The 14459-nt window shown below is 38.6% G+C and overlaps 1 protein-coding gene across 1 annotated transcript in view; it reads right to left on the bottom strand.

Moving 5' to 3' along the window:
* The window catches only part of LOC126201252 (derlin-2), a 79724-nt gene that overhangs the window by 57896 nt on the left and 7369 nt on the right, over positions 1 to 14459 (bottom strand). The window contains exon 3 of the mRNA XM_049936771.1: positions 6406 to 6573. Coding sequence (XP_049792728.1) covers positions 6406 to 6573 — 168 coding nt within the window. The remainder of the gene's footprint in view (positions 1 to 6405; positions 6574 to 14459) is intronic.

The raw sequence follows: 14459 nt of genomic DNA, 5'->3' as shown, positions 1-14459 counted from the left end.
TTAGAACATAGACTTCTCCATTTTTTCCTGTCCTTCCACCACATTCCTCTCTCCACTCTGTCCCTGTCTTCTCATTTTGGGGAAGCCTCAACCTAGAGAGTGCATCCCTTGATGGCGGATTGGGGAATGCTAGTCAGCATCCTCTGGCTGTTGAGGGGCAGGAGGGAAATAAAATACCTCCCACGGACTAGAACAGCCAGAGAGAAAACTCCAACAAATCCAGCTACAATATACACAGAAAGCCAGTAGCTGATAAAAAACATGCTTTCAAGCATGAGAGCCACAATATGGCTGTAAATATCAACAAGAGAAATTCAATAAATATCTATATTTGAAGACAGGCAACATTGACAAACCAAGTTTGTGTTACTACCGTGTGCCACCATCCGTTGGATGATGCTAAAACAAAAATGCACTGATTCATAGGCTTGTTAGAATTTGGAAGCCATTGCAGTAATTTGTGCTACGAGGTTTTCGCAATGATGGAAATAGTGCATTGTCATTTTGTGATTCACCTTTTGCTTTTGGAAGCCGGCCGTTGTGGCCGAACAGTTCTAGGTGCTTCAGTCCGGAACTGCGCTGCTGCTGCTACGGTTGCAGGTTCTAATCCTGCCTCGGGCATGGACGTGTGTTATGTCCTTGGGTTAGTTAGGTTTAAGTAGTTCTATGTCTTGGGGACTGATGACCTCAGATGTTAAGTCCCATAGTGCTTAGAGCCATTTGAACCTTTTTTTTTTGAAGGGGAAAACACAAGATGAAATAAAAGCAAAATTAGGTACTGTTTAAAGTGATCCTTCGTCATCAGTTCAACGCTGCACACAGACAAACATCTGTTTCTGATGAAAGTCGTGGCCAGCTTGCCTAATAGATGTGGTTACGAAAGAAATTGAAAAAGTCCATGACACGATTCATGCTGATCAGCGAGTGCAAGCGTGCAAAGTAGCAGTCAACGGGAATAGCACTTAATATTTTATATGAGTTGGTGAAGAAACCAATTAACATCCAGTAGGTGCCACAATTGCTAATGGTGAACAAGTGAGTACAGCTTTGAATTATGAAGAAATATTTAGAGCAACATAAGCAAGGTCTGAAGGACTTGCTGTGTCGAGCTGTCACATTCAATGAAACGCCAAGGAACAATCAAAACAATTGGCAGCTTCTCGTAAATCTGCTCGAAATAAAGCAGAGTTAGCTCAATCACCCAGAACAGTTATGGCGATGAATTTTAGGGATGCGAAGGGTCTCATATTCATATACGATGACCTTTGCATCCTAAAAAATGTCCTCTTAACATTTTCAGCTAATGGGAGCAGCGATACCTTTTCTGTAACAGAGTCACCAAAAGTAACCCATTGTTTTGATTGCTGCCTAGTTTCCTGTATGACGATTAATCCACATCTGATCCACAATGACAACTTCACATTAACAGTCTATTGGATCTTGCTTAAGTTGCTCTCAACACAGTTTTGTAATTCAAAGACGCACTTACTAATTGTCCATTGTGAGCAATTGTGGAACTCAACTGAAGTCCTACAGATCTCTCTTAAATTTCTCAAAACATGGCACAATAGTTCAAAACCACACTCACTTGCTGTCCAACTTTTGTAATCTTAACAGCCATCAGCCTGCCAATTTTTCAACACCAATCCAACATGTGATTTTTTTTATATTTATATTTTAATTTCCTTATTGACCAACGAGAATCATGAAACATTTTCATTTCCTCTTCTTTTCTTGGTATTTTCTATTTTTCCAGTGTGCCATCATCTTCCCTTGTAGTCTTTTTCTTTCTTCTGTCCATGTTGTATTTCTTCTACACTGAAAGTCTTCTAAATTTAAAATTTTATTCTTAAACAGATTTCTGTCTGTTATTTCCTATTCTTTGATGTTTCTTTCTAGATCTTTCCTCATTTCTGTAATCCACGCTACTGTTGATTTCTTCTTCCATAAATACAGGAACATCTGTTTTGCAAGTCATTCAGTAGAGGTGTCCAAAACAGATTAATCTTCTTTTAACTACTACTTCTGATTTCCTCTACATTTTTTTACATCTCCTCATTACTTCACATTTTCCAGTCATCTGTAGTTTGTATTGCACCCCCTATGGCCTGCTTATAGTTTATTGTCAGGCATTCACAGCCATATAAACATTCTGGCCATACCACTGTGGTATAGTGTTTTAGTTTTGTTTCCCTAGATATGCATTTCTTGTTATAACTATTTTTTGTCAAACCATATGCTCTCCATTTCGTTAACTCCCACATCTACTGCTAATTTTTCTAGCCCATTCTGTTTTATAATTTCTCTAAGATACTTGAATTTACTTACTCGCTCTATTTTACCTATTTGAGTTTCTATGAATTTTGGTGGAGTTTTTTTGTGTCTGTCATGGATTTTGTTTTTCAGCTGAAATTTTGAGACCAAATCTATTTGTTGTTTCTGCTTTATCTGAATAACTGCATCTGGGAGATTTTTTGAAAGTACAGGGTGAGCACAAAGTCTTGCCCTGATTGTAACATTTATTACAGAATAATTGTTTGACATAATAATTTACATTTGATGCCATAACATAGGTTAGTGTTACTAGTTTTTATAAGACCACTTACATTAGTAAACCTCAACGTGTGCTCCCTTGTTAGCTTGGAGAATGTCGAGGCGGTATTCCAGTTCCCATCAGGTGTTTCGTAACATGTGTTCTGTCACAGTACCCACAGCAGCTTGTAGCTAGCCTTCAGTTCGTCGACGTCAGCAACTGGTGTGACGAAGACTATGGCCTTGATATACCACCAAAAAAAATTTCAAGGGGCATACTGTCTGGAGAGTGGGGTAGCCAGGGTGTTTGACCGCTCCTTCCAATCCACCGATCCGGAAATGTTTCCTCCAGGAAATCATGCACTAACAAAGCCCAGTGGGGGAGGGGGGGGATGCTCCATCTTGCTGGAAAATTATCCATGGTTGATATTCTTCTAACTGTGGGGCAAAGAACTGTTGCAAAACGTCTATATAAATGTTAGTGGTAATGGATTTTTCTCCGAAGAAAAATGGTCCAAAAACCTTGTTAGGCATGAGGTCACACCAAACATTCATTTTTTCGCTGTCTCGCTGTAACTGCATAGTAGCATGTGGAGACTCTGCACCCCATATACAGACATTATGCCTATTTACCACTCCACTGACATGAAAGGTGGATTCATCGGTAAAGCATATGTGATTTAAGTAATCGTTAGTGCCATCAATCCTGTTGAGAATATCAGTTGCAAATTCAGCATGTGTCAGCAAATCATTTGGTTGCAAGGCCTGCACGATTTGCACTATGTAAGCATGCAACCTAAGCCTTTCAGAAGACTCTTCACTACACTTGCTTGAGGTATTTGAAGTTCATGTGATGCTTGATGAGTTTATTTAGACGGACTCCACTGATATGACTGCCGAACTCGAACAACAGTTGCATCACTCACACAAGGTCTGCCACTTCGAGGATAATCTCCAACGCTGCCTATTTTGTTACACTTTGCATACCATCGCTTTATTGATTTAACGTCAGGAGGGCTACGTCCATAAGAAGCCCGAAATTTTCGCTGAACACTAATGGGCGATTTCGTTTTGTGAAACCAAAGCACGCATTGCACATTCTCCTGCTTCGACGTCATTTCGCCAGCAACTAAAGTGACCTAACAGACTGCGTCGGCGTTGTGGAGCACTAGCGCCATCTATTGATCACAACAATTAGTAATACTAACCATGTAATGGCATTAAATGTAACTTATTATGTCAAACAGTTATTCTGTAATAAATTTTTATAATCAGGGCAAGATTTTGTGCTCACCCTGTATTGCAAAATCATCTGCAAAAGTCCAGCAGTTTCCTTCCTAGAATTATTGACATTACCATCTAGGAAAATTGAATAACTTCACTGGAAGGTACTACAGGTAATCTCTTTGACAAGAAATTGTAGGAAACGGGCTTCTTAACAAAAATAAAAAAGAGAGAGAGAGGAAAAACATGTTCACCACAAGCTGTTACAGCAAAACGCATGAATTGTGTTAAGAATTGCTGCCCCATCCCTGTACTTGCCCAATTTGGCTCCCAGCAGTTTCTTCTTGATCCCAAACATCGAGAAATAGCTCAAAGGCAAAAATTTCTGCTCAAGAGAATGTCATAATTAAGACAGGAGTGTATTTTACAGAACTTGACAATTCCTAGTTTTTGCATGGGTTAAAAAAGTGGGTGGACATTGGGAAAAGTTATATTCCTAAAAAGAAGAACAATATTGATTTTCTTTTAAATATTGTCCTCATTCCTATTTCTTGAACAGCACTCATATACTTCCATTAAAAGCATGAAACATACAAATGTTCATATCTAGAACTGCTTTCACTGTCAATGTAGCCGAGCATGCTTAAATTCTAATGCTCAACAGATTTATTTTGAATTAGCCGAGTACCCTGCTTTGCCGTCTTTATTCCAATCTTTTGTTAGTCCATCTCCTCCTTCTCCATCCCCACTCTCTGTCCATCTCCTCCTCCCCCTATATGTGCCAATCTCATCCTTCCCCCTTGCATCTCTCCTTCTTCTCCTCCCTACTTCTCTCTCCACACTATCACACTCACCCCTATAGGAGGTTGGTGGTTCTTACCACCACTGTATTTCTTTCTAAATTGTAACCAATTTGTATACCAAATTTAACTGAAATAGTTCCAAGAGTTTAGGATGAGTTTTTACCCATGGCTTTGCTCACGTACACGCTTGTTACTGTGTCCAGACTAAGCGCCTGCAACTGTCGCTTCCCGCGAAGCAGACCGGTACAGCGGGCCCCGGACCGAGTAGGGGTCAGCCTGGCCGGTCGTCCCAGAAACACAGACGCTTCCCAGAGACCACCAGGAGGCGTCCAGAGCGCTGCAAGAGGTCGCTACAGCCACGGACCTTTTTCCTTCCACTCGACACATGACTACAAATAGAGCCAGCCATATCCATGCGCCGAGCAGTATTTAGGTTGGCGCAGGAGTCTGGAGAGGCAGTTCACGCCGAGCGAGCCCAGTGGTGTCATTATAGCCGCCGCGTCATCATCCACCGCCGCCAGCGTACCAGTCATCCCCGCAGGGCCTCGGACTCAGGTGACAGCAACGTGGACTCCGCGCTGCTCTTCACGAGACGCCCAGGGCTTGGTTTGGTGAAGTTGTATGGTTACTAAAGACAGTTTATGTTTGGAATAATCTCTGATTTAGTTCTTGGTAGGCTTGGAGGATCAGTCCTACCGCACGAATATTGTTTTGTAACTCTTGAAGAAAGACTTTAGTTTAAATAAAACGCTATAACTCACACTCTGAGATTTTCCTATCCGCGGACGGCGGATATATTACTTGTCAAATATATTCCACATCTATTTTACATGATTCACATGTATTTTGCCTATCATTTGGTGAATTTTGCCCTGCAGTTTTGTTTTCAAGCAGCTACATGTTTATGATGTCATATCTTCTGAACTATGTGTCGTGCAATGATATATTCTAGGTATGTTCAGCGGCATATGTGGACACTGTGAAACGTGTTGTGAATAGAGTAAGTCATAAACAAGTAATAAAGTAAAACATCATACTTGATGCCACAGTTTTTGATGCATTTCAGTACTTGAAGTCATATCTCCTAAACTATGTGTTATATTATGATATATTTTTGTAGGTACATTCCGTGATATATGTGGATACTGTCTGCGAAATATGTTGCAAATAGAATTCGCAGCAAAGACATATTAAATTAAAATGTTACGCTTGCTTCTCACAGATCTTTGTATTTGACATTGTATCTCCTGAACTATAAGTTGTACAATAATATAATTTTTCTGGTGTATTCAGTGGCACATGTGAATACTGTTTACAAGAAGCGTTGAGGATACTGTTAGTAGTAAAGAAATAATAAATTAAAATGTCATGTTTCATGTGGCAGTTTTACTGCGTCAAAGCAAAAATCCAGTAAGCGGTGAGCTTTTTTCCCTTTCATCATTTTGTGGGTGTTGTCAGTGGCAAACAGTTTCATAAAGGTTTGAAATTATATGTAAGGTTTGTTGCATGTCTCTATGTGCTCTCATTCTCAAATACTGGATGACTAAAGTAAGGATATATGTGTGTGTTGAGGGTTATGGAAGCTTCATTTTTATCAATCTTACAGTGTAACTTAAGAAAGCAACTATGAAGTACTTGTCAGCTACATAAATAAAGTAAAGAAGCCAGTGACACACAAAGAGCTAATAGTGTTATCAGTGTGCACACACATTACTTTAGAGAGGTTATCACTTTCACTTTCACTGTAATGTGACACCAACTGAAGTAACAATGTGAGTGTAACAATTTTCATAACAGAAGGTGTTGGCCACAAGTTATTATGCATATAAATTTTAACAAAGGATACAATCATCATAAATCCTCCGAATAGGAACATCATAACAAAGTCTGCTGTTCTGCCACGAAATGAGCCTTCCTCCAGCATGCGACAATATCTATACGTAAATATCATGCTGAAGAAAAAATTAAAGCCCACTGTCCCGAAGAATAGGAATGTTGTCACCAGTCGCCAGAGCTGAAATGAAACCAAAATTCAGTAAAAATGAAAGGATAACTGCAATGACGATCACTCTACAGGAGATATTAAGTTGTAGTAAAACAGCCAAACAAAGTAAAGCTATGCCAAACCAGGGCTGCAATATAGATCTTTGTTCTGAAAGCCAAAAGTCCTGATAGAGTTTAGGCCAATACACTTTTAATACAACAAGAAGTTTACACGACACTAATGACATTAACATCACATTCAATATCAGACTTCAGTACATAATTTTGATAGGAATTGAAGGGAATATTAGTGTTTTAACATGCCATCAACAAACAGAGATCGAGCAAAGGCTTGGGCTGGACAGGGAAGGAAATGGAAATGGATTAGGGATACAATGGAAAAACTAAATCTGGATGGGAATTTAACTCCTGATCCTGCTGAATGTGAATCTGACCTTGATTTTTACTGATAATATTTTTGTAAAAAGATTTTATGGCAGAATGAAAATTATCCGATAATAATGGTAAATTAGCAACAACAGACAAACCAACAGTCAATGGAATACGAAAACATTTCACACTTTATAATCAATGATGACATTCGCAAGCAGTGTGGAGAGGGAATGCCATCACATTGGGATGAACACATATTTAAAGCAGACCCAAGTACAATAGCAAAAAAAAAGGTTTCCGCTGAAAGATAATGGTAAATGACCTATTAGAAGACTAAGGTAATGTCAGCTAGTTACACACCATATAGACATCCAGACTGCATGTCTCCATTTTGATCAAGCATAAGACTGTGCCATGCGAAGACAGAGCATTAAAAGAGAGAAAGCCCTGCTACATCGCAGGACAAATGCCGAGGACCTACCTCAGTCATTTGTTTGTGTTCAGTGAAGACAGTTTTCTTATGGTAATATAATTAATAATTATGTGGCATTATGAAAATTATTAGACTCACATGATAAAATTTTGAAAACAGTCAATATTTGACACCTCCTGTGCAGATTAAAACTGTATGGTGGGTCATTCCAGGAATAGTTAATATTTATCAATCCACTGTGTTGTGCAGATAGGGAATATCATCCATTGTGGACAATTGAGCAATCATTTGCATCTGCTTCAAAACTGTAACAAGTAATGACAGTTAGCACAGACTCAACTGTATGAGTCTATACTGGAAAGGGACATCCACTTCCAAAGTACACACTTGTACTTCATATACAGGGTTGAAAATAGAACTAGAAAAATGTAAGGCTGATGTTAGCTGCCCTGCTACAGAAGCAGAATTAGGAGAAATGTGTCAGACTACGTGTCAGTAACGGATATTTAGTAATCGTGGAGCAGTGCAGAGGATGCGTCAGTCATATGTGCATTTTACAGTTATGGTGACATTGTGACAGGTGTACAACAGCAGTTATAGAGTCACTATCAGATTTCACTCAGCACTCTAATTTCTTTTTTGCATGAAATCAAAGAGAGTTCATAATTTTGAAGAGAGAAAAAAAGCATGAGGAATGAACAGTCTGTTTATATCCCTGAAAAAATAAAAAAATGACACTACATTGGTGCTAAGATTTTGTCGTATTCAAGAAAACAGCATCACCTTCAATTTTACTTGTACAAATCTCAAACTCAGCAACAGTGGAATCCTAGTGATAATGTACTATGGCTGGCTGCCTATTCATGAACTGTCTTGTTATGTCAAGGAAGATGTAAACTTAATTCAAGATACCTGGATGTGACATGGAGCCCATGTTCACCTTAACACTTCATACCATGCTTTTTTTTTAACACCAAATGATTTTTTTTAAAACTGTTCAAGGATTCCAGGAAAAAATATTGAAAAAAACTAAGACATTGTCAATTCTGGTAAAAATATTTGTTTACACTTTGAATTATGCAAAATTGTGTGAAACGGACTGTATTCACTCATAAATTACATTTTGCACTTATGCAAAACCAAGTGAAATTTACGCCATTAATAAATACTAGTGTATATAGTATAAAAACACCTAATGAACAACAATTATGATAGAATTAAAGATACTACTGAAAATGGTTGGATGGCATATGTCTTCTGATACTATGGAATGAAAGAAAGCAGTTTTTGTCTTTATTTAAACATAAGCCAACATTGCATTTCTCACACATGACAAAGGTATAGCCTTTATAATTAGAGAACATTGTTCTCTGCTCATTTCACACTGGCCAGTATTTGAAGGGTGGCCAGTGATTAAAGGGATCTAATCTTGCATGCTTTGGAAGTAACGATGATCCCTCATATTTAAACCTATTGACCTCTGCTGGATCTGTGCTAGATAGTCTGCCTCGCCATTTTGCTTCATGACCAATCTGACAAAGAGCTTGAGCCAGTCCATTTCTAAACTATTAAGTTGCTGCTTAAGTTTGTAGCACTTTTCCATAAGATTAATAAACACAACAGATACAAATAACAGAAACTTTATTCATCAATAATATATTCTCCTTCACGCCCCCCCCCCTTTTTTTTAATTTTTTTTTATTTACATATTAGCATATTGTCATATGGAAATAGTGAGTGGAGATGTGGATGCTAGAAAATGGAGTGCCAAGTGGAGAAATTGGAACATTTCCAATGTATTCTTCTGTTTCCGGTCAATTGAGGGGTGACAACAATGGAGGCTGACAGAAATATTTGCTCCACCTATGGGGATAATGCCACACCACTTTTCCATAAGATTAATAAACACAACAGATACAAATAACAGAAACTTTATTCATCAATAATATATTCCCCTTCACTATTCACAACAATGTGCCAACACTGGCGTAGATGTTCACTTCTGTAACTACAGAAATCACATGGTTTTTGGTTTTGAAGTGAAGACCTCATCGAGCCATGTTCAGAGTGCATTTTCATCCAGAAAGGAAGTTCGCTGAAGGTTATTCAACAGAGAACACAAAATGTGAAAATCTGAGGGTGAAAAATCAGGTGGATAAGGTCCCTGTAATCATGTTTTTTTGTCAGTCTAGCAGAATGTGGGCAGGCATTATAATGTAGTAGTATTACTTCATGCATTCTTCCTGGTCATTATTCTTGGACTGTGTCTGCAAGATGTCTCAGCTGTTGACAATAAATTTCAGCAGTGGTGGTTACAACTCAGAGAAGCAATTCATAGTACATCAAAAATGGTTCAAATGGCTCTGAGCACTATCGGACTTAACATCCGAGGTCATCAGTCCCCTAGAACTTAGAACTACTTAAACCTAACTAACCTAAGGACATCACACACATCCATGCCCGAGGCAGGATTCAAACCTGCGACCGTAGCGGTCGCGCAGTTCCAGACTGAAGCGCTTAGAACTGCTCAGCCACACCGACCGGCATAGTACATCACACCACTGCTGGACCACCAGGTGCATAACATTATCTATTGTGGATGTGAACTTCTATTTGTACAGGGAGTTGTTGCTTTGTTTGGGCTCAACCACTCTTTTCTTTTCCTTATGTTGTTTGGGCTCAACCACTCTTTTCTTTTCCTTATGTTAGCATGAAGACACCATTCCTCGTCATCAGTAATGATACAGGACAGGAATGGTAGGTGTTGATCACAAGTCAATTGATGATGAGCAAGCAAGGATGCACACATGGCCACCCACTGACTTTTGTGGTTTTGGCTTAGAGCATACACTAGATTTTTTAACCTTCCCCATTTATACGCAAATGTTGCACGATGGTGGAATGATGGCAGTTCATTACATTTGCCTGTTCTCAAGTACACTAGCATGGGTCATTGTGGATTAATGTATTTAAACAATCTTCATCAAACCCTGAAGGTCTTCCTGAACATGATGGGTCACTACTGTCAAAATGATCCTCCTTAGCACAAAAAAAACTATTTTCTTACTGTGCTCTGTCCAATGGCATTATCCCCATTATCGCCATAGATGGAGCAAATATATCTGTCAGCCTCCATTGCTGTCATCCCTCTATCGACCGGAAACAGAAGAATACATTGGATATGTTCCAATTTCTCCACTTGGCACTCCATTTTCTAGCATCCACAGCTCCACTCACTATTTCCAAATGACAATATGCTAATATGTGAAAAAAAAAAAGGGGCAAGTGATATATAAACACATAGCAATGGGAGTGCCAAAATGCAAAACAAAAACGCTACAAACTAAAGCACCACCATAATACTTCTGTTTATTGGCATGAATGCTGCTCTTTTTTTTTTCAGTAAGTGGCGTGCTGTAGAGAATCCACAAATTTATTATAATTATTTCAATCAGATGGAAAAATGAACTTAAATATCATCATTTGGGTCTAATTTTTATATGACAGTGTTGTTATCTAATAAATCTACATTTCCCATACGTGAGTCGTAAACAGAAACGACAACAGGGCATGGTACTATTCTGTGTTCTCTATTCTTTCTGTCAAACCTTTTCACTTCAGATTCTGGAAGCTTCCCAACAAAAGTACACAGAAAACAGACAATACTACTGCCTTTATACAAAATGGAGGAAATGTCCACTTTGTGAATGGCAGTAATGTACTCCTCAGAATATCCATGTACTTCTATCTTCAGCTTCTTTTCACTTTGAAATTTACAGTCTGGTGTTCTATTCCTCTGGATTATTTCCACACTCTAAGTCCTTAGCTTGAATAGGTGTACAGCTAGACTTATAGGGGTATAATATCTGTCAAAATAGATCCTGTTCTTGTCCCTTGGTATTTCCATTACGTGACAAATTACATGTTTCCAGATGATCCAATATCATTCAGTTTTTCTGCATCTTTGGGAGTTTTTCAGAAGCTTGTAGTACCACTATATCAGCAACAAGTTCATTATCATCATCCTCCAAAACATTATTTAAATTACGTATAGACCCTCTTGTAGTCTCAGGCTCACTACCATATCAGCAGATTCCCGTCATTTACAGTTATAGTACGATCTTCATTGGTAATGTCAAAATCTAAGGCATATTCACTTTCAGACAAACATGAATTCTTCACAAGTCAACACTTTATGTGGTCCATTTTCAAACTACAAGAATGACTCAATAACAACACTCAAGCTACCATAAGAAACTAGAAGAAAGCAGAATCAAGGAAACACTAATTTGTTATTGTTTCAGTGTGGGAAGGAGTGTTCCTATGCGCTACTGCACATGTGCAAACAAAATTGAGTCGGGTAGCACTTAAATATTTATTAACAGAAAAACATGCTGAACTGAACAGGAAGGTTATAGAAGCACTATATATATTTTTTCTGTTCACATCTTCTTGCTTGCAACTACCAACACTCACCATTAAAAGAGAGAATTGTGTGCCAGACCCACAATGCTACACGAAGCAACACACAGAGTCACTTCATGAGTTCCGTAGCACATTATGGTGGGAAGATACTTTTCAATTACCTTCATAAAACAACATTGCCAATCTGCAAGACAGTTTCCAGCGTTAAACTTCAAGGACAACGATGAAAAGAGAATTGAAACATTTCTTTGCATACCTGCAAAGTAGTGGAATGAAGGGTTAAATGAATAAGCAGAACATCTGAGCCTGGAAACAAAACTCTGCAGCGACATAAAACCATGTGACCTACAGCTATGACGAACAGTTCAAAATGCATGTGGCATGCTGTCCCAGTTAACACAACAGCAAAAGTCACTGATAAAATTTATTAGTCCAAGATGAAATATTTCAATTGTAGGCTACAAGCAAACACATAGCTGGTATTGAAGCTGCAAATTCTCATTGATTATGAGTCAGGTGGTTCAAAGATGGAATTAGTGTAAGGTGTCAGAATGTCAAAGAGGAAGCACTCTGAACAGAAATTTCTGTGAGAGAATGTAAGTGAAATGAGAGGATTTCTCCTCTTATTTTACGACTGGTTTCGATCAATGCAATAATCATCATATATTCTTTCTTTTTTAGTATATACCACATGCTGATCATGACCCTCCACTATGATCATTTGTGTTTATCAGTTTTATTTATTACTTTACATCTTCTGATAGTGCTTACCTTAGCTACAACTTTTCATTATTTGTATTACAGTTTAGAGGAAGATCGACGTCTCTGATGATAATTGCATAGATAAAAACCTGTTATTAAATAAAAGAAAAAAATTTTGCAACTGGAGACAGTTTTGAATTCTACATATTTTAAACAGTGGGTCACTGGGTATTTCACTGTGATTACTGCCTGAATTGTCTAGATGGAGGCCCTCAGTAATGTGACGCATGAAGAAATTGGGCAAGTGAACATCTGAAATGGAACCTCAATCAACGGTTGGTTGGTTTGCAGGATTAGAGGGACCAGACTACTATAGTCATCGGTCCCACCTCAATCAACGGCATCTGATTTTTTTCACTGATAAGTGTAGTGCTTTGCTGACACCTGTGATTGTCATAAAAAAAGTGGAGGCACGCAAATGGCAATGCTTGTCTCAGGCATGTACTCCAAGGACTACAGCAGGGAAGTGGGTCAGTCATGTTTTGGGCCAGTATTATAGACATGTATCAGATGCGTCTACCTTTGCATGGCTAAGCATCATTTACATATTATATTTTTGATGTTGTGTTCTTTTCTAATGTATGAAGACTGTTCAAAAAATTCCGGGACATTCGTAATTTCGCACCAATGGTGTGTTGGAGCGAAATCCCTGCACACGCCTGTGTTTAATGTGTAACTGCCAGAAGTTTCATTGTTGTATGTCTGTTAAGTTATTGTTCAGTACTATACTGTATAGAATGTTGCATCACACAGATTGTGAATTTCAAGGTGGCAGAGTTAGAGGAGCAATGTGTCTGCATTAAATTTTGTGTAACTCAAGAAAACCTTTACAGGGGCATACCAAATGACATAGGAAGCCTACAGCGATGAGTGCTTAAGCCATACTCGGCATTACAAATGGTTCAAAAATGGCCAGGCAGAAGTTAAAGATGACCCTCGTTCAGGATGATCTCCAATGTCTATCAGTGATGCTCATATCAGGAATGTCAATGGAATTGATCATGCCAATCGAAGACTGACTTTCTGAAAGATTGCAGAAGAATGTAACATTTCAGTGGATCATGTCATGAAATCCATCTTGGAATCCATCAACTTGCTGCCAAGTTCATCTCATAGTTCAAGTCAACACCAGACAGAGCTTCGCCTCACAATCTGTGAAGAGCTTTTGGATCGCGCAAATGAGAATGAGATGTTCCTTAAGAAAATTGTAACTGGTGATGAGATGTGTGTCTACAGTTATGATGTTGAGACCAAGGTTCAACCTTCAAAATTGGTTGCAGAAGGTTCTCCAAGACCTAAAAAATCTTGAAAGGTCAGGTCAAATGTCAAAGTCATGCTGATATTTTTCTTTGACTTTTAAGAATTAGTTCTCATTAATTCATGACACAGGTACAATCTGTTACTTGATGGTACTATCGGGACTTATTGCGATGCTTGCAAGAAAATGTGAGAAGCAAAAGCCTGAAATGTGGCAAGACAATTCATGGCTCTTGCATCAAGATAACACACCCACACATTCAGCCCTGTTGGTGCATCACTATTGCACAAAAAATGAAATCACTGTGCTGCCTCACTCTCCATACTCTCCAGACTTGGCGGCTGCAGACACTTTTTTATTTCCAAAGTTGAAAACCCAACTAAAAGGACAAATATTTGCAATGACAGATGAGATAAAAGAAAATTCGCAGATGGCGCTTCGTGCGATCCAGCAAGAGGCATACCAAGCCAACTTCTGGAAGTGGAAATGGCGTTGGGAGCAGTGTAGCAATTGTGGAGGAGAATATTTCAAAGCAGACCATGTACAACAAGTAAAAAGTAAGCACAGATAAATTCTGTGGATGAAATTCAAGAATTTTTTTAAACAGACGTCGTACATGTGTACCTCTTGCTGTTAAACAAGATTT

The sequence above is a fragment of the Schistocerca nitens genome, chromosome 1 (assembly GCF_023898315.1).
Source record: "Schistocerca nitens isolate TAMUIC-IGC-003100 chromosome 1, iqSchNite1.1, whole genome shotgun sequence".
NCBI classification, from domain to species: Eukaryota; Metazoa; Arthropoda; class Insecta; order Orthoptera; family Acrididae; genus Schistocerca; species Schistocerca nitens.
The sequence above is the reverse complement of the archived record's forward strand: the minus strand, read 5'-3'. Positions and strand labels throughout refer to the sequence as shown.